The 23,695-nt window shown below is 47.7% G+C and overlaps 4 protein-coding genes across 4 annotated transcripts in view; 1 reads left to right on the forward strand and 3 right to left on the reverse strand.

Annotated features, from left to right (window-relative positions):
- agap1 (ArfGAP with GTPase domain, ankyrin repeat and PH domain 1) overlaps positions 1 to 7,727 on the reverse strand; it is a gene marked incomplete in the record, with an annotated part of 127,447 nt that extends 119,720 nt beyond the window's left edge. The window contains 1 exon segment of the mRNA XM_030354494.1: positions 6,617 to 7,727. Coding sequence (XP_030210354.1) covers positions 6,617 to 6,779 — 163 coding nt within the window.
- A 239-nt stretch (positions 7,728 to 7,966) lies between these two features.
- On the reverse strand, positions 7,967 to 10,561 carry LOC115542387 (fas apoptotic inhibitory molecule 1). The gene is made up of 4 exons (XM_030354654.1): positions 10,194 to 10,561; positions 9,182 to 9,410; positions 8,537 to 8,586; positions 7,967 to 8,433 (listed from the first exon to the last, which is right to left on the reverse strand). Exons 1-4 carry the CDS (start codon positions 10,308 to 10,310, stop codon positions 8,290 to 8,292), a joined length of 540 nt encoding a protein of 179 aa, XP_030210514.1. The 5' UTR covers positions 10,311 to 10,561; the 3' UTR covers positions 7,967 to 8,289.
- A 1,654-nt stretch (positions 10,562 to 12,215) lies between these two features.
- On the reverse strand, positions 12,216 to 17,630 carry LOC115542383 (ras-related protein ralB-A). The gene is made up of 5 exons (XM_030354649.1): positions 17,354 to 17,630; positions 16,158 to 16,346; positions 15,253 to 15,461; positions 14,721 to 14,898; positions 12,216 to 13,999 (listed from the first exon to the last, which is right to left on the reverse strand). Exons 2-5 carry the CDS (start codon positions 16,269 to 16,271, stop codon positions 13,892 to 13,894), a joined length of 609 nt encoding a protein of 202 aa, XP_030210509.1. The 5' UTR covers positions 16,272 to 16,346; positions 17,354 to 17,630; the 3' UTR covers positions 12,216 to 13,891.
- Positions 17,631 to 19,503: 1,873 nt separating this feature from the next.
- Positions 19,504 to 23,695, forward strand: part of LOC115542347 (inhibin beta B chain) — an 11,211-nt gene continuing 7,019 nt past the window's right edge. The window contains exon 1 of the mRNA XM_030354601.1: positions 19,504 to 20,662. Coding sequence (XP_030210461.1) covers positions 20,275 to 20,662 — 388 coding nt within the window. The 5' untranslated portion in view covers positions 19,504 to 20,274. The remainder of the gene's footprint in view (positions 20,663 to 23,695) is intronic.

Genomic DNA, 23,695 nt, shown 5'->3' on the forward strand with positions numbered 1-23,695 from the left:
ATGACGGATATGATCGTCCCCGATTATGGTGATGAAGCTATGATTCCCTTCCGAGTTTACACTTAGGCTTTCTGCTACACCAATCGCAGGGATTTGTACTTACAAGAAGCCAGTGCCGTCACCGACGGGGAAGAAATTTATATTAGTAAAACCTAGGAGTCAGACCTTCTTGCAATGTGTCGCTTTTGGTTGGTAACTAGTTAAACAACTTTGATTGTACTACCTCTGACTACCTAGAGATGTTCATCACCAGTAAGACATGTAGAGGCCTGCCACAGTCAGAATAAGGTGCTACCGTTTCAAAATTAACCTAAAAAAAGTCTATAGGCCTATCTATAAAAAGCCCCTTTACATTCCCTGACCTCAGGCACTTTAAAAGTGCAACTGACATGAGCATGTAGATCTTTACATGGTCATCTTCCATCTGTGGATTTGGCTCAGGGCTACGCCAAACAAACCATTTAACAATAATTGTACGGCAAACTGTAATACATTGTGATACAGTGTAGTACAGTGTGCCCTCTTGAAAGACGACTTTGTGTACAGAACGACAACAACATGGCACAAGATGAATGTAGAACCGGTATTTGATGAGGCTCTTAATCATGTGGTTTTAATTAAGTGTTGTTGATTTTTAAGTGCCCATTTGCCTGAAAAAACACTTGCCTGAAGTGGGTGTCAACCAATACACTTCGTCAATAGCCAATAACAGAAAACAAATGATCAATATCTTCTAATTGCGGCCCCGAAAAAGGGCCACAAAAACACCAGCAAAACATTTGTTTACATTATCCATGAACACGATGGTAGTAGTAGGTGTGGTCAATGTTATTCAAAGACGTAGACAGGTACACATAACTCAAGTACGTACAGTCCCTACTTGAGACAACTGTTCTGGTCTAGGGGGGAGGGGGGGGGGCAGGGGCACAGCACAGCTCAACCAAAATGAAACTAAACCTTCAGCAAAATGCCTCCAGCAGACCCAGGGACAGCTGGGGGCGACCGACCAGCACGGACACACAAGGGGATAGCTAACCCAATGTAACTGACAGTTTTGCCAGCCTGCCGGAATTGTATTCTACTGCCAAAACAGGTCTGCGGGGGCCTGCTGTGAGCGCTTCTTATTTCATGTTGTTTATACGCTTCACGTTCAACTGAAGGCTTTTAAGACACGTTTATTTTCCCCTCATTTCCTACTGGTGTTGCTAATGCTGTCATTTTTGCTTGCGTGGTTGCTGTGGTGACAGCGGTGCTGCCCCAGCGACGGCGGGGATGTGGACAGTAATTCAATTCTTATTCATGACGGTCTCATACCATCACCCACACATCAATACGCCACCACACCAGAGGACACTGAAGTCAGGACAAACGCATCAAATATACAGAGGGCAGAACAGGGGAAGCTGTTGTTTGGCATAAAAATAGCTTGAGGGAAGAAAGTTTTCATGTTGCTGGTGGTAATATTGTTGCTGTGGGGATGGTCGTGTTGCTGTTGCGATGGTCGTGTTGCTGTGGAGATGGTCGTGTTGCTGTGGCGATGGTCGTGTTGCTGTGGCGATGGTGATGGTGCTGATGCTGTGGTGATGCTACTGTGGGGATGGTGCTGTGGCGATGGACGTGTTGCTGTGGCGATGGTAGTATTGCTGTGGCGATGGCAGTGTTGCTGTGGCGATGGTCGTGTTGCTGTGGCGATGGTTGTGTTGCTGTTGGGAGGGTGCTGTGGGGATGGTAAAGTTGCTGTGGTGATGGTAGTGTATCTGTGGCAATGGTATTGTTGCTGTGGTTATGGTGCCGATGCTGTGGTGATGGTACTGTGGGGATGGTGCTGTGGTGATGGTCATGTTGCTGTGGTGATGGGAGTTTTTCTGTGGTGATGGTAGTGTTTCTTTGGGGATGGTGGCATTGCTGTGGAGATGTTAGCATTGCTGTGGAGATGGTAGCGTTGCTGTGGTGATGGTAGTGTTGCTGTGGTCATGGTAGTGTTGCTGTGGTGATGGTAGCGTTTCTGTGGGTATGGTAGTGTTTCTGTGGTGATGGTAGCGTTTCTGTGGAGAGGGTAGCGTTGCTGTGGAGAGGGTAGTGTTGCTGTGGAGAGGGTAGTGTTGCTGTGGAGAGGGTAGTATTGCTGTGGAGAGGGTAGTGCTGCTGTGGTGATGGTAGTGTTGCTTTGGTGATGGTTGTGTTTCTGTGGGGTGGTAGCGTTGCTATGGAGATGGTAGTGTTGCTGGGGAGAGGGTAGTGTTGCTGTGGTGATGGGTGAAAACATTTGAAGGATCCAGGAACATGTTGAGCAACTGGCTAAGTGCACCTCTTGATAGGACATGAGTCCACGTGATCATGTGGCGATCAGGTGGGCCGCCGGGGCCCAGGTGGGTTCTGCAGTGGAGGGAACAGCGCGCGGGCGGCCTGAGCCCCCGACTGCACCCGGAGACAGATGAGGTCTCGGGTTTTGACAGAGTACAATTGAGGCTAAGTAGAGCATCACCGCCTGGATAAGAGTACAGCAGCAGACACTAAAGAGGCCGATACAGGACCCAGTGCCCCTGAACGACAGCACTGCCCCTCACAGTGAGGCGGGGGGGGGGGGGGAAGACAACACAGTACCATGTAGACGGCCTTTAATTCAATGTTGTCAGCATGCGGGAGGGAGGGGGGGGAGGGACACAAGGCAGAACAAAACGGTGCAGAGAGCCACGTGTAACCTCTCGAGACGGACGGAGAGCGAAGAAGGCCCCGCTTACGTAACGTCGGGTCAGGATACAAACCCTCGCTTTAAAAGAAACAAAAAAAGAAAAACGCACAAAAAGCATCCCTCTCACTGCTATTATCTTCGGCACCGTTGCCACGGTAACGCCGATGCCCAGCGCATTGCATAATCGCACTTTGGCGGGGAGGCGAGGGCGGTCCCAGGCCTCAATGGGAACTGCTTGGACGGCATGATAGCATTACTGCCAGCAGATCTCAGATAACAACAGCAACAAGAATGAATGGATAATTGGCCACTGAAGGGAGCACTAGTAGGCCCATCTCATTATGGCTCGCTGGCGTGCACTGGGCCGCTGTCTGTATATAATGATGCGCGTCCATCACTGTCCGACCGCAGTCAGGCCCGCTATTGGTTCTGCTCTTCTGCGCTTCTGACTCCAGCCGGTGCATCCGTTTCCCTTTCCCCGTCTGATTGACTGGTCTGTCGACGGCGGCAGAAAGAGACATTTGTTCAATGTTTGAAGTTCCTGCCGCGTCAGCAACGCAATGCATCAGAGGATTAAGAAAAGACGCCGGGGCGTGCGGCGTGGTCACGGGCCTGCGTTACGCGAGACGGTACGGTCTTCAGGGCGAGCGCTGGTAAATACTTGACCTTGAGGTTTCCATCCCTCAGTTAGAAGAGACGAGGGGTACGTGTCCTCAAAAAGCACTAGAACACATTCCTGGTGGGGAATAACATTACAACCTTCCAGGGAAACTAAACTGACGTCTACTACTGTTCCTCGGCGGATTTACTTCCACCCCCGTTTGGCTTTGCCCTTGTTCACGTGACCTCCTCCAACCACCCCCACCCCCCACAGGCACTCACTTCCAGCCCTCTAAATAACCCCATGTTCTTGTCATTCTCATGTTCCTGCAGACCACCTCACAGTTGTCGCAGTGTAGGAGATCGTCTGCCGTGGTGGTGCCGGTTTCATTTTTCACTGAGCTGAACCATGTGTCCAGTAGGCTCCGCCGTTGGGAGGAGGGGGGGGGGGGGGGACGTTGATTCAATGTGGTTGGGAAAACTAGGCCAGCACCGATAACTGCACTGCCTTCGCTCTCACAAGAGAGCACACCGTGGATTACAAGCCCCGGAATCCACCATGACCAACCGCTGGGAAAGACAATCCTGTTCGAAATCGACTGGGATGGTTAACTTGGCAGAAGAGAGAGGAGGTAACAAGACAGAAGTGGTGGAAATCAGAACAAATATATACAACTGAAGGGAAGTGTATTTAGTTTGAGTGAAATGCGGGCAGTTAGCGTGCATATCTTCAATGGAACCGTAACGCGTGTCTTTTTTGGTGCAATGAATGAATGAACCCTAATCACGGAGCAGATCGAAATCAATTGAATGATGCGTGTCTTAATTTATGGCCATTTTACAGATTCAGGTCCAATCCAAACCCACTCAATTTAACAACCCTGGTGCGATGCATTCGACTATGCCATGCATTTCTCGTAAAAGTGTGCTACACTCATGACAAACATGGCTAGCTGCTCTGTCCCAGTTAGCATTACGGTACTAAGGACATAAGCAGGAGCATAACGGCGGTATAATCCCAACACTCATATAGGGAGGAGGAGGGGGGAAGGGGGAGGAAGAGAGGAGAGCTAAGTAGGGCACATGTTGTGTTGATGACAGAGGCGGTCTGTCATAAGGAAGCGTGTGGTCCCATTCAAACAGACACCAAAGACTAGGGCAGCCCAGGTGATAGGGAGGCCCTGTGGAAGACCTTCTGCAAGGTTCTGGTTGGTGTTGATATGGGGGTGGACATGCTCAGAACTCATCACAATGTCTAGTTGAGTTAAGGGTGCCTATCTTTAAATCCAAGTCATTTTATTTATGACTTAAGATTACCAACAGCATGATATCAGGGTGGATAAAAACATGGGACTTTGGGGTTTTATTTTTAGACAGCTTGAATAAAGCAAGGAGGCCTCGTCTCCATGTTGCCGATCAACATCACAAGCCAATGCCAAAGTTACGGATAAAGATTTTAATTCAACATAAAGCTCCTCTATTGCGTGACGGCGAAGCAGAGAATCAAAAGTCGTTATTCAAATTTAAAAAGTCACTTGTGTGACTTTGAATGGCTCCCTGTTTGAGCGAGGACAGCAGCAACGTTCACATGATGGAGAGCTGCTGGAGCAACGATCCTGGTTACACTCGGGCCACACCGTTTACAAGGGGTCAATGACACAAAAAGACACAAACATACAAAGACAACATACATACATACAAACTGTGGACATGCGCTGAAAGAACATGTATGGGCAGCGTGCACCTGTGCATACATCCACAAACAGTAACACAGACACAAACACACACACACACTGCCCAGTGGCAGTGACACAGACACAAAAGCACAGATGTGGACAGATCCAAATAAGCCACACATGTAGGGTTGACTCATGCGCACGCAGGCCGCTTCACCCACGACAGATGCAAATAAGGGTCAGGCAGTGATCGGCAACACATGATGATTCACACCCAGTATCGGTAGCTTGGCCTGCAAAGCTCCGCGAGCCTAATAGGCTCACACACACACACACACACACACACACACACACACACACACACACACACACACACACACACACACACACACACACACACACACACACACACACACACACACACACACACACACAATTATCCAAATCAGGATGACATAATACGGGATCGAGTTGATGTCCTTACTACAAATGCCTTTTGTGGATAATAAAGACGTTCTACACTCAACCTCATTTCGAATACGAGCACTCGGTGCTGTACAGTTCTTTCATGCATTTCCTGAACATGCAAGACAGAAGAGGCTCAACAAGATGTGTTGTGCACCAGTGCCCGCGGCGATGAATACTTCTGATGTTTTGAGCTATTTTCAGCGGCAGGGCAAGCTGGCCGAGTGAGTCACCGTGTGCCACTCAATACTGTGTGCGTAAGTGCGTGCGAAACAGCGCGGGCGCGCGGGCGTGTGTGCGTGCGTGCGGCAAGTCACTATTGTGTTACCCGACTCGGACATCCATCCGTGCAGATGCGGGACAACTCCAGAGCCCCGCCCCCTTTCCCCCTGCCATTTCACACGCTACTGTGTGTCTCTGGTCTCCAGGGTAAAGCTGCTGCTGCTGCTTCTGCGGTGATTTGATTTGGGTGTTTTGTGTGCACTCCAGTCTCTTTTCCTTGTTGGCCTATCCTTGCAGCAGTCATGCTGATGTCTATTATGTTACAACGTGTACGATTACAATAAACAAGAAAGGCTGTGCTAAAAGTAGGCCAACATTGTATTTTTTGGATTGCGGATCTATTACACAAGTATTGGGTATGGGGATGTACAATTACACAAATTAAACGAGAAATTGCGCATCGTGGAAGTGAAGTTTCGGAGACAAATCGAGAATCAAGCTCAAAAGATAGCCCGAATATCAATCTCTTGTCTCAGCCGTTCAACGAGTAAGGAATAACAACAACAACAACAACAACAACAACAACAACAACAGGCTCCCTCGGTATAATAAACATACTTTCGTAAGCATCAATATAATACCTGTATATTAACCATGGCACGATCACTCCTCCTCGTTAACGCTCAGGGGGGCATGTATGTATATCATGTGGCATGTTGAGTGCAGAGGTTCATGAGGTTGGGACGCGGGCCAAACTGTGCATGATGACTACAGGTGAGGGAACTGCGACATCCTATGTGACGAGGTCCCAGGGCAACAGAACCGCAACCTACTGGCCGTCCGGTCATTGAAAACGACTCATAGGTTGACCACATATCCCACACGAGATGTGTTGGATTGTGGTCCTAAACATCTCGGAGAACGGCCCATGCTGAGGACTGAGGATGAGGGCTAGCCTTACCTTCGATGGCGATGACATGTTCTCGGATCTGGTTCTGCAGCAGAGGCTCCTCCACCCGCTCCAGCAGCTCGTAGATAGAGTAGATGTTGGGGTGGACGGACTCGAACCGCTGGATCTCGGTTCGGATCGCGGCCGAATTGGCCAGGTGCTGCTGGTAGTTCATGTTGCAGTGGGGGGGTCGATCGCTCCTTAAGATCTCCCCAACAATAAAACCACTGGCCAAGAAAATCCACACAATATCACAGGGGAAAGACTAAATAACGGGTGTGGAATCCGACTACCACGGGATACTCTGGTGTGTTGTCGCCTTGTGCGGAACGCCACTCATCTAGTGGCCGCTGCTGGGCGCCAGGAGTCCCGACCCACCGAACCGAGGGGGTCCCACTCAGTTCCGGAGAAGAGACAGATGCTCACCGCGTCCCCACATCCCTGCTACGGGCCACACGGGGACCATGTCAAACACACACTCAGGCTTTCTTTTCTGGTGTGTCGCAGTCCGCATTAAAAGGCTGTTGGTTACTCACAGACATGTATCATCACAATGTTTAGGACGAGGAGCAATGGATGGAAAGGCCTCCCTCCTAGGTGGCTAGCTAGTCGGGGAGCTAATGCTAACAAGCTGGCGCGTTCGAGCCGGGTGGGTGAGCAAAAAACTCGGGAAAATCTCCACCCCCGGAAAGTGTCCTTAAAAAGACAAGAGCGGCTCGGTCCCACGCGAGGACGGGTGACAGCGGCTACCAACCGGTTCAAGGACGAATCAAACCCGATCCACCGTTGATTTCAGCCAGGGGTGAGTCGCGGTGCGTTTGGGTGCCAGACCGCTCAGAGTACTGTTCCTCGTTTAATGTCGAGTGTGTGACCAGCTGCAGAACCCTGGTCCAAACTTCAGTAGCTGGCCCCGGACCCACTGAGATAACCCCCCGCGCTGACGAGGAAGGGAAAACACAAAAATACGGCCAACGATAGGTCCGAACACACTGAGTGATTCCCAGTGCACGTTGGTGTATCTATTCCGTTAACGTAGGCAGTGTACGTCCAGGGCAGGACGCTAGTGTGTGTGTTTCCTCTTGGAAAAACGTCTGTTCCCTTTCACTTCGAGAAGCTGCACACTGCGTTGCTGCTGCGCAACAGGGACGCGCAGGATCAATGAGAAATCCCACTCGGTTAATTCTAAGGACATGTTTCCATTTAAATGCAATGTACGATGTATTTTTATCCCACCGCTGCCAATGATATGCTTCAACGTATGACTGTTGTTTGCAAAGTGCTTAAAACGTATTTATCTGGGATTTAAAAATGTGTAATAACCATCTGCGCCATTAAAGATACAGTAAGTACAGTAAGGCCATACGCTGATGCACAAAACATGCTTTATTTATCATTGGACACATCTCACCAGAAAAGTGGACTTATACTTAGAAAAACTAAATACCATGCAATGATCTATCTCGTCAAACAGAATCAGGTAGCATAGTGGTAGGCCTATATCATGATAATAATAAAACAAGAAGATGAAGAAGAATGTATGTTTGAGAGACGTTATCATCATTATTATTTGTATTAATATTATTATTATTATTATTATTTATAATAATAATAATACTAACAATAATAATAATAATGGACTGACTATTATTATTATTTATATTTAAGTATTTGGTTCAAAGTTGCTGTCATAGTGCGGGCATCGTCTCTCCGTCGAGCAGCAGATAGTGCACGATGCCGCTCTTCTTCCTCCCACCACTCGTGGCCTTTATGCAGCACTCGTGGTCGCCCACGGAGAAGTTGGTCTCGGTGCCGTCGTCAACAAACTCGCCCTGCACAAAACAGTTCAAACCAGAGGAGAATAAAGTTAGGTGCATAGGATAAAAGACCACATAATCACCGTGTCCCAACAGGTTCACACATCGGGAACCTCACCATTGTGTCCATTTTCTGTCCGTTGCACCACACATCCATAGTGTCCTTTTCTGTTGGAAGTACATAATTTATGAGTTATTTTTTGAGTAGGAAGTTAACAATCCAATGTCCCTTCTCTCCGAAAGAAAAATGGTTTGTTTCGTCCGTCAAGGAGCGTTTTAACTGCATGCAACTGAATGCATCCGGTCACTGCTGTTATAACAATATTAAACGGTAGTTTCTGATATCTCATGCTGAGAAATCCTTCTGCACTGTTATCATTCCAGACATGGAACTACTGTTAATGAGTGATCTTGAATGGATGAACCTTGAACTGCATTTTCCTCCCTAGTTATCGTTTTATTTTCCCAGAGGGTTTTAATAGAACTTGGAGTTCCCCACGTCCAATCAGAATAACACCTGAGGTCATTATATTGCAGTGGCACATGTAAAGCCAACATCAACACTAGATCCACACGGACAGCACAGTGGCAGATCCTGATCAAATCGATGCCAAGTGACATCACCCGTTCCCTATTAATCTAGAACAACAATTCAGTGAACGGTGTCTCCTCAGCGGTGTGGCTGACTGTGGTGATAGGTTGGCTTTTAATATCGTTTCTCAACCAGAAGGTCGGGAATCTAAACATGGATTCGGAGCCTCACCCAGCACCACCCTGAAGTCCTCTCCATCCACCTTCAGGATCCAGGTGGTGGTGACCTTTGCCCTGTCGTGGCGGAACTTCTCCAGGCTCTTGCCGTCGATCTCCAGCGAGTACTCGTAGGAGAAGCCGGTGACTGCCTCGATGTTGACGCAGGCTCTGGTGCGAGCGCGGCCCACCGTGAACGCCTCCCTCCCCACCAGCTTGAACATCCAGTCCCTTCGGACCACTTCCTGTCAAAGGAGGCATTGAACCACAGGCCCCGACTTGAGTTCCCCGAGCTGGGATGGATGGCCCTGTCCTGTCAACGGGGGACAAAGGATCCCTCTGGCCCCCTTTTTACGCTGTGCCTCGGAATGCATTGCAACTTTCTGACTCCAGAATTCAATTGACATCATTGCTTAAAAATATGTAGCCTTGACTGTTTAGCAGCATATTTGAACACCTACGTGGAGATATTAAAATTGATATAGACAGTTTAAATCTTGCTTGTGCATTTGATTTTCTTCTGAGCAAATGTATTCATTTTATTGAAAGGGGTGATATTATGCCACCAGGTGTGAGTGTGATTAGCCATTACAAGCCGTTTGAATAATCTGCCTTTCCTTGTACCATAGTGTCATCCCTAGTGGGTGCGTCCACCTAGATGTATGTTGGATAGATAAGCAACCTTTGCCACATTCCACCGGGTAGGCTGATGGACTTGATCTATCCAACACACATATAGGTGGACTGGACACGCCCACTAGTGATGTCACAAGGGCACAGGGAAAGGCAGATTTTCAAATGGCTTGTAATTGCTTATCACACTCACACCTGATAGCAAGATATCACCCCTTTAACTCTCCATTCCTCTCTATTGTCCTCCCTTTGACTACCAGCAGAACCGTCTCAGCCTGGAGCCAGGCTCTCTGAGGGGTGTGGCGGCCCGCGGCCTGACACCGACCGAACCCGGGCGTCAGTACAAGACACACGTTTACAAATGACCCCAGGGGAACATGAAGGCCACGGCCTACCTGTCCGTTGACGTACACGACGCGTTTCCCCGTGGTGGTGCCATGAGCAAACTCTATCCTGTACACTCCGTCGCTGAGGGCCACCCCCCACATGCCCACCACGTCCCCGGACAGCATCCCTCTCTCTCTCTCTCTCTCTCTCTGGAGGTCTTCAAGCCATCGTGTTATCCGATCCACACGGAGACAACAACGTGACCCTCACCGCTGTTATTAGACGGGTAAACACTACTGAGGTGTAGCCTTTAGACGGGACCCGGCATCTCACATTCTGCTGATCCCGGCTGTGCTGTGCTGGACTCTGGAGGCTCAGTGAATTACAGTAAGAGGCTTAGGTTGTGCACTTCCAGTGTCGCTCCAGCAACTTCTGAGGCATCGCTAGGTGGGAGCTCCGCCCTCTTGGCTGAGGACACCCCCCGCTGGCGGGGACACAGGACAGGGTTTTTGTGAACCGGTTGGAACAGAATGTGTCCGGCCTCTGTTGAAGTGCTCTGGAGCAAACGACTGAGGAGTTGAAGGTGCTGGGTACGATTTAAGGGCTGTCATTTTAGAAAGTTGTTTTAGAAAAAGGCCTAGACTAATCAGCTATTAGTGAGTGAAATGCTCTGGGATAATATCTGTTTCTGTTTCTTTCCTGATTGACTCAGGGAATCCATCTCTGCCTGTCAATCACCGGACTGTGAATGAAACACGTCAGTGGTGGAGAAAGGTAGGGAAGGAGGGAGGGGGCAGAGAGGGAGGAGACCCTTAGCTTCTTCCACAATCTCGCTCTCTTCTGCTCTCTCTCTTTACAACTCTCAGATCTTACCTACAGATCTGAGAGTTGGGTTAGGGTTACAGCTAAAAAGGTAACCCATTCGATTGCTTTGATTCGACTTGGTTTAGAGACCTATTTGAAGATTGACCCTTCCATTTACACAGCCGTTTACACTTGTGACAAACACACTGAAATAGTTCCCCTAGTATATTATTAGATAATGATATTAGGTTAATTGAACTTTATTCATCCGGCCAGTTAACTGGGTTACTGAAGATCCCACTGGCCTCTGGTCAGTTAAAGCCACAAACACCTGCTGTTGCCTCTCTTCTGATGCCCCAACACTCGCTCACTTTAAGGCACAGCTTGGCAAACTATAGCTTGCGGGCCACATGCGGCCCGGCCCGGCCCATTGTTCAATCTGGCCCGTCAGGCATATTCAATTAGTATACTTCTTTTTAAGCCTTTCTCTGAAGGGGAGTTTGAAGTAATGCATGGTAGAGACACCAAGGCTTTTATGTCCAGAAAACAAAAGCAAATTGTCATGATGTATATTATTAAGTGTAGAAGTAGCAGTAGCACTGCTACTAGTATAAGTATTGAAGGAGTAGTAATAGTAGTAGTAGTAGTAGTAGTAGTAATAGCATTGAATACTACTGGGTGTGGCAGATGTTTGGGATTTTAAAGGAACTTCCTTTATTTTTTAAAAATCATAAAATACCTACACCGTTTTAGCATTAGGCCTAATAGATAACTGGAATGCAATTGTTTAAGGAGTTTAACAGATAGCAGGATAATGTGAAGGCAGAAGATCCGAGTTGCAGCTACTGCTGGTTGTTTTCAACAGACTGTTTCTTACATCAATCCCTTACATTATTGAATCACTCACATGGCTGCTGTATAGTGACCCCGCTTCGAACTGTACAGAATTAAAGTCACCTGTTCCTCATTCTAGTCCCAAAATAAAGCACATCTTACGGCTGGCACTTGTTCCAACATGAACCCTGCATATCGACTTACTAAATAAATAGTGTAATGAGGTGGCTGGCACTTCAGGGTCTTTCGAGCTGCAATTCAAGGTTAGCCTGCCATCTAGTGGTGAAACATATCTACAACTAGTTCTGTTTTGCAAACTTCTATTGTATTCAAATTCTTTTCAATATAAGTCATGTGTGTATGTGAGTGTGCACATGTGTGTATATGGCATCATTGGCCCTTTCATATTATCTTTTTTAATCTGATGGTTGAATAATAGTTGACCAGAGGGCTCACTTTGTGAAATATGATTTTCTTTATTAATACAAATATATAATACAGTTATAAAGGTATTCACTGCATACTTGTTTTATGTGCAGGTCAATGTATTGAGTTTGTGTTACAAATGTGTGACAAACCAATAGAAAAAAATTAAAATCACAAGACTCTGTGAAAGTACAAATATATACGTATGTGCTTCGAACGATGAATAGGTGAGTCCCTTTTTCGGTCTAAACGGGTTGTGTGAAGCAGACGATATTCACCACATGACTCACAGGTTGGTCTGCTGAGCCAAGAGGCCAGTTTCATCATGGGCGACTGTAGAAACAAACTATGACGTTGACCACTAAGTCCTGTATATCTGTGTCGCAATATGGAAGAGGAAGGACATTTGAATGAATGAATGAGGACTGTTCCACCATCAACATACAAGTGGTTTGGTAAGCAAAGAGCATTGGAGCGATCCCTGCTGTACCAGTAATACACTTGACCAATGGCTTTACTCCCTTCTCCGCCATTGCCCCATCCATGACATTTGCTGGTGTCTCTTTGGTTTTATCCCATGTTAACTGCACTTTGGTGACAGAAATTCAAAACTAGCTAACATCTGATTAGCAGTTCAAACCAAAAGGTCAGTATAGTGTACTTTAGTTTCTCTCCCCCCCCCCCCCCCCCCACCACCGCCTTCGTCACATGACATAACCCAAAAACACGATCCGTTTCCGAAATCAGCTGGTTTATTATAATAGGTCATTCAAGACAGGTTTGAAAATAACGCCATTGATAATACGACACAAGGGAAGATAATTTGCGTTTTTTTCTAAAGGAAATCACCCTTTACCTGACTCAAACACCACGACCACAAGAGATTCCAAATAGAGTTGTAAGATGTCGAGAATAGGGCAGTCGGAGTCATTAGTTTTCGCAGTTTTTCTCAGCTCAGTGGCGCTACAACTGAACCAGACCGACGATCACGCCGTAGGACTTGACCTACACCAGACCCATTTAACACCAAATTTCACTAAATGAGGACGAGAAGAATATATTTGGCACTAAACATGTCCCTTTTTAGTGATCTCCTTGAATAATCGAAGGGGGGGTTGGTGATAATGGGAGATGGGGGAGGGTAGCTATGGGAACCCATGATGACTTTTTATAAAAGTACAGAAATAGGCTTGTCAAAACAATTCTTGTTGTGACTACATTCAATTGAGTAAACACACTGGATCTCTGGATCACTGGAAATCGGCAAACCTTTCCCATGAAAATCTTTTTATTTTTTCACCCTAGGGAATGGAGGCTTTTGATGCGAGCTGCCCGCGCAGAATTAATTAAAAAAGAGTTCTGTGGGAAGTAAAATAAGTGATATCCCAGATGCTGAATTGGATTCGTAACACACACACATTCGTGCAGTCGAAATAACTAGGTGTGCACCGGCACATCCATCGACTTCAACATGAACAGTCCTGGGTAGGATAGGGTCCTAAAATGAGCAGTTGTTAAGCTGGGACCCCCGGTTGTCGAGGTAGACCCCCCCCCCCCCCCCCTCGGAGGTCAAGGGGATTCTCTTAGTGTGTGTCTAGTTGTACCGATGTGGGGCCGTTGTCGCTACACCGGCGTGGATGGGGGGGGGGGGGGGGGGGCAGAGGGGGTGTGTGTCGTTGCCGTGGCGACCTGGCCTCCCTGGTTAGAGGAGGCAGCACCGTTGCTTCTTCTTCTTGCCGCTCGGCCCGTTCTTGTCCTTGATCTCAGACATCTTCTTCTTCCTCACCTCCCGCATAAGGTCGAAGAACACCTGGACAGAAAGTCAGAGAGAGACAGAGAGAGAGACAATGAGAGAGATGCATAGAGAAACAGACAAAAAAACAGACGGAAAGAGAAGTAGAGACAGAAAGAGAAACAGTGACAGAGAGACAGAAAGAAACTTAGAAATAAGCACTGTTTTTCCCCGGAATCCGGATTAAGACATTAACTTCATATTTTTTACAATTCCAATCCAATAAAGACAGACTGTTGGATAGGTTTCAGCCGTCACATGTCCCTGAATCATGTTATTATGGCCTGGGTTTGATGATTGTGTCGTTTTTGTTTCACCATAAACTACTAGACATTTAGAAAAAAGGGTGTTTGAAGACACATTGATGCAACTTACAGCCCCCAACCAAGTGGTTGTTTGTCCTGACTGGGCTGAATGAGATCCTATTGCGATGACGTCTTTGGGACACTGACGTGAGATGCGTCATCGTGGGGGTTTTTAGATCATGTTGACATGTATTTGAATTTGAATGGCTGATGGCTGACTCAATTTTATGGGCTAAGGAACCAAGGACTGAAGCTTCAAGGACTCAGACTTTCACCCCACACACAAACTGGCCCTCAGATACACACACTCACACAGGCCGTCACACACACACACACTGACCCTCACGCAGCCAATTACATTGACCAGTAGACACACACACACACAGACAGAGACCCTCACACGGTCTGGATGTCGGAGGCTGGGGCGGCGTTACCTTATCCACGTTGGCCCGCGTCTTGGCCGACGTCTCCACGTAGGTGACCCCACCCCACTGGGCGGCCCGTGCCGTGGCCTCGTCCGCAGACACCTGCCGGCGCTCCTCCAGGTCCGACTTGTTGCCCACCAGCAGCAGCGGAATGGCCTCCTCCTCCTTCACCCGCAGGATCTGCTCCCTGACACGCACGCACGCGCACACACACACACACACACACACACACACACACACACACACACACACACACACACACACACACACACACACACACACACACACACACACACACACACACACACACACACACACACACACCATTTACTTTGATTGCAGTGGGAGACTTGGATGATTAACATTCAAATGGTTTTGGAGTACCCCCAAGTTCATGGTGTACCCCGTTTTACAGGTGCAGGCTTCACAAAGCTAAAAAGCTCAAAAACGACACCACCTTTGCCCTCAACAACAACAACAACAGCAGCAGCAGCAGCAGCAGCAGCAGCAGCAGTAGTAGTAGCAGCCGCGGACGCCATACCTGAACTCTGCGGTGGCTGCGAAGGACTCCTGCTCCGTGATGGAGAAGACGAGCAGGAAGCCCTCGCCGCTGCGGAAGTAGTTGTCCCGGATGGCGGCGTAGTCCTCCTGGCCCGCCGTGTCCAGGATGTCGATCTGGACCTCCTCGCCGTCCAGCACCACCTTCTTCCTGTAGCTGTCCGCCTTGGTGGGCTCGTAGTCCTCCACAAACTGGAGGGGGGAGAAGGGGGGGGGGTTTGGATAGTGTTTAGCCGTGTACATAGTAACGCACTTCACTAGATGCGGAGATAAGGACTTTGCTTTCCCAGGTGGGAATTTTTGGGAGAACAAACTGAAATGCACAACATAATCTTTGAGAAGAGTGTGAAAAGTGACTTAAACGTTGAACCTACTCTCATTTTCAATTTTGTTGTATCCTGTGCAATGACAATAAAGAATAATATTCTCGCCTACTCGCATTTAAAACTATCAAAACATACACTACCGCTACCATGACTCAACATTTAAGTGATTCTTCACACCCTCCTCAAAGTCAATTAAAGTATTTTCAGTTTGCGTTCCCAAACTTTCTACCTGTTCACGACTTGAGAACAGTGTGAGAAATCCCTTAAATGTTGAACCTACACCCATGATCCCACTATCAAAACATAAACAATATGGATATGTCGGGGAAATACTACTACTACTGTTACTGTTAGTTTTACAAATACTACTCCTACTACGGTTCCTATTACTGCTACTACTAGTACTACTACTTTTATGAACCAAAGACGTGACCTCACGTCCGGCCAGTGGCCCTCGGCCACACTGTAGTGGGACACACCTCAGCCACACTGTAAGGTTGGGCCACACGGAGAGCTGTTATCAGGAACCCGGTGGGGCCAATGGAGGAGAAGCGGGCCTCACCTCGTCATACATGAACTGCAGGGTGAGCGCGGACTTGCCCACGCCGCCGCTGCCCACCATGATGACCTTGTGGAGCACCAGGGAGCTCTGGTTCTTGTTCTTACTGGACGCCATGGCGCCGTTGATTGACAGGCGCTTGACGTGTGGCGTTGGGAGCGGAGAACTGTGTGCTCTCGAAATGGAACCGCTCTTTAGAGTGAAGTGAAGCAGACACACACGCACACAGTAGATAAGTTGACGTGCGGGTAACGTTATCTCGTTCACACCCACAAACAGAAAACAAATTCACTCGCTCAACCCAGTTTGAAATTGTTTTTCTATAGCTAACTTCACATGTTAATGAGCAAAAGTTGTAGTTAAAAAACATATGTCAATCGCTGGGGTGAAAAGAGGCTAACGTATGAAACCACAAATCTCTGACCACGGTAAACTTAATTCACTTAACTTAACTGCAGGGAGGGGAGGCTGCAAATGAGGCTACAAATGACCCTAACAACCGTACATTTAAGGAGCAGCTGTCCACTATTGTATTAACATAGTGTTATAATTATTATTGTCAAACTCGAAATGAACATGGACATGGATAGCATGGATATATACTCTGTTTGCTTATTTAAAGTGTATTCTCTGCACATGTTTAATGTATTTCTGAATGTTGTTTTTAATCATGGACTGATTACCCCAGTAGAGGTACCGTGTAACAGATGCAATAAAACCAAACAAACAGTGGGAGATGCGGGCGGGCCCGTGTTTGCCCTCATCAGGGCCAACAGGTTGTACCGAGACGCTGCTTGTGATCATGTCTTCAAATTCCCTGACTGTGATAATAAATGAAGGAAGAGAGCCACCATTTTAGGAGCAGACCACAGAAAAAAAGGAGAACTATCAAACTTGGACGAGGAAGAAGAAGTAGGCGCTACAATGAGACTCCATAGAATTAAAACGGAAAACCGTACAGGCCTACATGCATAACACAGCTTCTCCCATAATTCGGGGGTTACGCCTCGGTCCAAAAACGTTGGATCGGAGTAAAACGTCTCCCCAGAAAAACGTCCCCAGATGCCACTAGCTCACACAACACACGATCCACTATGCATCGTGCAAAAACACCAACACGCCCATATGGTAGGACAGCAAAGAAGGTAGTGAGTTCTATGCATGGGGGGCAACTCGGAAGAAAGACGTTCCCAACTCACCGCGGTGTGTCGGACTCCTGCAGCCCCGGCTGGGACCCCCTGCTGCTGGATTGTGGCTGCACAATAAGACGCACGCTCCTCCGTCTGGACTCACCTCTCCGTCTCCGGCTCCTTCATCCGTAGGCTACTTAACTTTAGTTCTTTTTCTGACAACAATGCGCTTCCTTCCAAGTTGCTACTCTCTAGCAAAGAGTTGACGAGTGAAAAAAAAAAAAGAATCCGCCCCACCTTCGCCTTCGGACGCAGCGCCGGGAAGATTACACGAAGCGGATGTGATGTCATCACATTCCTCCTCCGTTAAAGTGACAGCCAGCCAACCGACAAATTGGTTTGTTTGGATGAACGTGGACGTGTTTTTTTGCATAGTAGTGCATTGCATTATGCGATGCAAATACTGGCCAACTGGTACATTTAACTGATTATGGACACGATTACGGACACGACCACCACTGAGCCAGTGGATATGGTTATTGGAGCTGTTTTGGTTGTCTTTGCTTGGCTAAACATAGGAAGATTATAAAAACAGAATGTGCACATCAAACATAAAAAGCCATGTGGCAAAATACTGTTTCATATTTGCAATACGAGAAAGGCTTTTGAAATTTACAAGAAGTCACCTGGTAGATTAATCGCAGGCCTATTGTTGCTATGTTCATTCATTTCAAATGTAGGCTGTATTATTTTATTTTTTTACAATAAATGTCGAAACTATCAGACAGATAAATCCATTATGACACACAGAAAGACTGACAGACTAAAATATAGAAATGGACAGAGAGATAAATAAATAGATGTTCCTATTTCGATCAATAGATACAACTTATCTATCGAGAGAGAGAGAGAGAGAGAGAGAGAGAGAGAGAGAGAGAGAGAGAGAGAGAGAGAGAGAGAGAGAGAGAGAGAGAGAGAGAGAGAGAGAGAGAGAGAGAGACGCCTAATTGCTTTTGCTTCTTGACACAAGGGGGCAGTGTTCTACAAGTTATCTCAAAGCTGCCTTGACTGTGAGGGGTCTGTGCCAAAGTCAAGGTCACGTACAGAAACATGCGCTCCAGAACGCACGCAGGGAAACCTGTTTATATTTTTTACACCACCACCACATCTGCCTTACGAAGCAAGTTGCCTCCAAATAAATGTCCATTCCCACTTTCCTAAGGGAATGGAAGTCTCTAATTGCCTAATGGTTGTTTTCAGTGTTCAGCCTTTTTTTTCTTTTTCTTCTTCGTTTACCAACTAATTGAATTGAATGGTTTTGGTCCCCAACTGCGCTCCCAAGCCAATTCAAATGTAAAACAAAGTCATTAGGGCGAGTTAAGAGGCCATTTGTTGCCACTTGCCAATTCGTTACCAGGATCGTTTGGAAAGGCTTAACGTTGTCATGATCCTAACCTTTCGGCGGCGCAATAGGAGACTACGCCCCTTTTGTTTGTAGAATAATAATTAATGAGCAGCTCTGAGCAAGAGCAATAACCGACCATCGATTAATTGCTATCGTGTCCTTTAAGGGATTCAATTTAAAATTGGGATAGGCCTACATGTTTCTACGAATGAAGATGTGGACACCAACCAACCAACCCAAAAAAAATAAAGTAGATATTTTGTAGAATATATTATAGGATAATTATTCTCTAGAATTAAAATTTTTGAATTGTCAAATATCAGATGATTTGAAAAGGGAATACATGTTTCCAATGAAGAATTAAAATTCGGAGAACAACCGGAAAAAACAAAATAATTGTAGATTGTATTATTTAGAATTAATATTTTGTATTTTTATTAATCTTCAAAACTCGATCGATTGAAAAGGGCAAAGATTAGCTTTATCGGTCGGCCCCCAATTCGCCCCCCCCCCCCCCCCCCCACCCCTGATGAATCGTCCAGCTTCTTTCTTCAGGTGTAACCCCCCGACCCTCTCGCCCGTCCGTATCCCCCCCGCCCCCCTCCCCCTCCTCCTCCTCCTCCTCCTCCTCCTCCTCCTCCTCCTCCTCCTCCTCCTCCTCCTCCTCCTCCTCCTCCTCCTCCTCAGAATGTACAGACCTCGACGTCAGGGGCGCGAGCCGGCCAGAATGGACCTGGTCTGCAGCGCGGGAGGAGGATCAAGGGGGTTACAACAGCCGCGCGCCGGGACGTCCCACCATCACATCACAGCGAGCGTGCGCGTCTGAGAGAGGAAAGAGGAGGACTCACGTCAACGATGACAACGTGTGGGAATTGATGGATTGAAAAAAAAAAAAAAGAAGAAGACATATAATAATGTTTAATCGGGATTTTGGGCAGTTTCTGGTCAACGCGTACTTTGGAATGGAGGGATACTTTGGACGCTGCTGCTTTTGCGGGTGGTCGTGTATGGATGGGTAGGGGGGGGGAGGGTGCTGGTTGTGAACTTGATTTTTTGAGCATCGTTGGAATTAAATCACGCCATGTCACGTCAGGTATTGTCTGTCTCCGTCACGAACTGAGACGCGCGGGGCGACGCTTCTGGAGCGACTTCAAAGTCCGGCGGGATCACATCAGCGGTGGGACGGGAAGGACTCTGGACTTTCTGGACTCTCTGGACTCTGACTCCCTTGACCCTCTGAGCACCGTGCGCCCGTAAAACGTATTGGATGGGGAACGTATTGGCGGACAAAATGACAAAAAAAAGACCTGGGTAAACTGAGTCATTAAAAAAGAAAAACCCGATTTTGCATCATACATCTTCCAGAGGAATTTATATCGTTCAGCATGCCTCGCATTTGAGGTGCACCCCTCTCGCATGGAAAAGGACTGTTGAACGAAAAGCGTGTTTCTTCTTGCAGGTGTACCGCGCGCCTCGTGCTTCCCGGGACACTTCAGCCGATCATCGGTAACATACGCCTGCTAAGTTCAATAAATACATAAAGTGATCAACCACCTCTTCCACAAAGGGATCACGGCAGAGAAACATGAGTAGCTGTGTGTGTCTCCAAGCGGCATTACTCGTGGCTTGCATGGTCTCCGTGGGCTGCACGTTGACCGAGGCGCACCCCACGGTGTCCCAGGAAACGTGCGCGTCCTGCGGGGTCACGCAGTCGAACGACCCGGCAGAGGAGACGCTGAACGGGGACTTCCTAGAGGCCGTCAAGAGGCACATCCTGAGCCGGCTGCAGATGCGAGAGAGACCCAACATCACGCACCCCGTGCCCAAGGCCGCCATGGTGACGGCGCTGCGGAAGCTGCACGCCGGGAGGGTGCGCGAGGACGGCCGGGTGGAGATCCCTTACCTGGATGGGCATGCCACGAGCCGCCAAGCGGTGGAGGAGACCTCGGAGATCATCAGCTTCGCGGAGACAGGTGGGTCCGGAGTCCGGGGACACACCGCACGGCTTCTCTGTGCGGGGCTGGTTCATTAGACGTGGTCGGAGGCGATGGTGTAAAACGCATGGCATCGTTCTTCCACGCACTGAGGAAATGCATACTTAAATAGAGGGAACAGAAGTCAGTCAGTAGTTAAATCAAAATATTCTATGTATTATTTTGTCCTTTAAGATTGATATTTTGTTACTTATGTCAATATATGTTATTTATATGTTTAGTGTTTGTGCTAGGGCGTGCACCCACAAATGTGCGTGTGCGTGTATGTGTGTGTGGGTGTGGAACATGTTTCATGTAGGCTGTCAATTTTTTTTATCTAAAGTTCACCGTAAGTCGCCGTGGTCGAAAGCGTCCGGTTTGCTAAACGGTTGCTAAAAAAAAAGAAAAAAGTCTGCATACGTAACCACGGTAGCCATTCACAAAAACATCCCCGTAAGAGAGTAAGCCGGAGGCAAACTTCTGAATGAAATCGTCACCTGCACATAGACTGACGTGGTGTAGGCTCCGCGACAGAAGCCTGAGCTGACATATGTAACATATCTATTGTAACATCGAACACATTTATCAACGTTGCGTTTAACCGTCCAACCTGATTCAGCTGTATGTGGGTCAGCAGGGTATGGGGGGAGGCTGGCACGATCACAGATGCCTGGCTCATAGGCATTGCGATAGAGCACCTGGTTGTTTCTGAGGTGCGGTGCACAGATCATACGTTATGGGCGGTGAGAAGAGAACAATACTTCTGGAGTCGCACACCGCAGGCAGAGCCGCCACCTGCGTGTTTGTGTTTGTGTTTGTGTGTGTGTGTATATGTGTGTGTGTGTGTGTGTGTGTGTGTGTGTGTGTGTGTGTGTGTGTGTGTGTGTGTGTGTGTGTGTGTGTGTGTGTGTCTGTGTGTGTGTGTGTGCAACTGTCACTGCATGGATTAACTATGAGTGAAGTTCAGAATGTGTCTTTGCGCCACATCAGACGTAACGCATAACTTTATAGCTTATGTTCATCCTCGTATTATCAAGTTGAAGGGTTTAGTTTTAATGTTGGTCAAGACACGAGAGACTGGGATGCACATGAAGCTGTACATAAATCATCCCTGCATCACTCATTCATCACTCATCCATCCATCATCCGTACATCAATCATCCCAGCCTCCCTATTGAGTGAAGACAAGCATAAACATGGATGTGTTTATGGAACACTTGTGCCTCATTTTTTAAGAATGAGTTGTGGATGTCTGTCTGTGTTGAGCTCTTGGGCTCAGACACAAACACACACAATAACACATTCACACAGGCACACTTTTGGCTAGGGGAAATGAAAAAGTCGAGGCACATTTAACCCGGTCACCTTTCTAACCGGTCCCGCAGGCCTCCTGCTGCTCCTATGAATGTGTGTGTATGTGTGTGTGTGTGTGTGTGTGTGTGTGTGTGTGTGTGTGTGTGTGTGTGTGTGTGCGTGCGTGCGTGTGTGTGTGTGTGTGTGTGTGTTTTGTTTGTCTTGTAGGTCTCTTTTCGTTTGAAGTGCATGGGATCTTTTCTTCCTTTGTGTGCAACTTTTTTGTCTTTATGTGTGCATATGTTTGTATAGTTGTTCTGTTTTTGTGTGCATGTATGTATTTTTTTTTTGTGTGTGTGTGTGTGTGTGTGTGTGTGTGTGTGTGTGTGTGTGTGCCCTCTACCTCTCCTGTTTCCCTGAGGGTTAGCTGAAAAGAAGTGCATTGCTGCTCCAACAGAAAAATGAAAAGTGAATTATTGCGAAATATCGAGCAAACGGCCTTGTCAATAAATAATACTGAATTTATCACGTAATTACAAGCCAGAGAAACATTATAATGTCCTTGCTCAATTCATTATTGTAATTCAATGTATAACATGTAGATCAACCTGCATCGCTTCTGATTTGCTCAATTTCCTCTTGTTCTTATATGACTTTATCTCATAAAAGAAGGGACGTTTTTATTTTTCAGTAATGCACTGGCATACATGCACGCCAGTCCTGAGAGTTTGTCTTGGTATTCTCTCTCTCTCTCTCTCTCTCTCTCTCTCTCTCTCTCTCTCTCTCTCTCTCTCTCTCTCTCTCTCTCTCTCTCTCTCTCTCTCTCTCTCCTCCCTCCCTCTCTCTCTCTCTCTCTCTCTCTCTCTCTCTCTCTCTCTCTCTCTCTCTCTCTCTCTCTCTCTCTCTCGCTCTCTCTCTCTCTCTCTCTCTCCCTCTCTCTCTCTCCCCCATAGTGCCCTGGACAACCCAGGGCACTATGTTGGGTCCCCTGACTATAAGGTGAGCAGCAGTGTGTGTGAGAGGGTGTGTGTGTCGCGGCGCTGCACCCTGCATGCAGATGGATACGCTGTGCACCCTGTGGCCCCGGTCAGGGGTCCATTAGGATTCTAGTGGGGGTCCTCCTCCTCCTCCTCCTCTTCCTCCTCCCAGGTCTGTTTAAACTTGGTGGCATGGGGGGGGGGGGGGGTAAAGGGTGAGGGGTGAGGGGAGGTGAGGGTGCTGCAGGGAGGGAGGGGGAGGAGTCGTTGGCAGCTCTGACTTAGCTTTTTGGCAACAGCACAGTTGGTGTGCTTGTGTGTGTATGTGTGTGTGTGTGTGTGTGTGTGTGTTTGTTTTGTTCACTGTGTTGCAGGAGCTATGGCTCTGTGTGTCTGCGTGTGTGTTGTTTGGTTCAGTGTGTTGCAGGAGCTATGGCTGTATGCGCGTGTGTGTGCGTGGGTAAGAGTGGGTGTGTTGTTGTGTGTTTGGTTCAGCGTGTTGCATGAGTTATGGCCGTGTGCGTGCGTCTGTGTGTGTAAGAGAGTGTGTACGTGTGCGTGGTGTGTGTTTGGTTGAGTGTGTTGCAGAGAAGCTCCAATGTTGTGTGTGCGTGTGTGTATCTGTGTGTGTGTGTGTGTGTGTGTGGGGGGGGGGGGTTTGTGTGCGTGTGTGTGCGTGTAAGGGAAACAACTGATAATCACTGATTCTGATTGCCTCTGAGTTCAGTGCAACAGGACACGTTCCTGTGCCGTTCATCCAGCC

Source organism: Gadus morhua, chromosome 4 (assembly GCF_902167405.1).
Source record: "Gadus morhua chromosome 4, gadMor3.0, whole genome shotgun sequence".
Classification (NCBI taxonomy): domain Eukaryota; kingdom Metazoa; phylum Chordata; class Actinopteri; order Gadiformes; family Gadidae; genus Gadus; species Gadus morhua.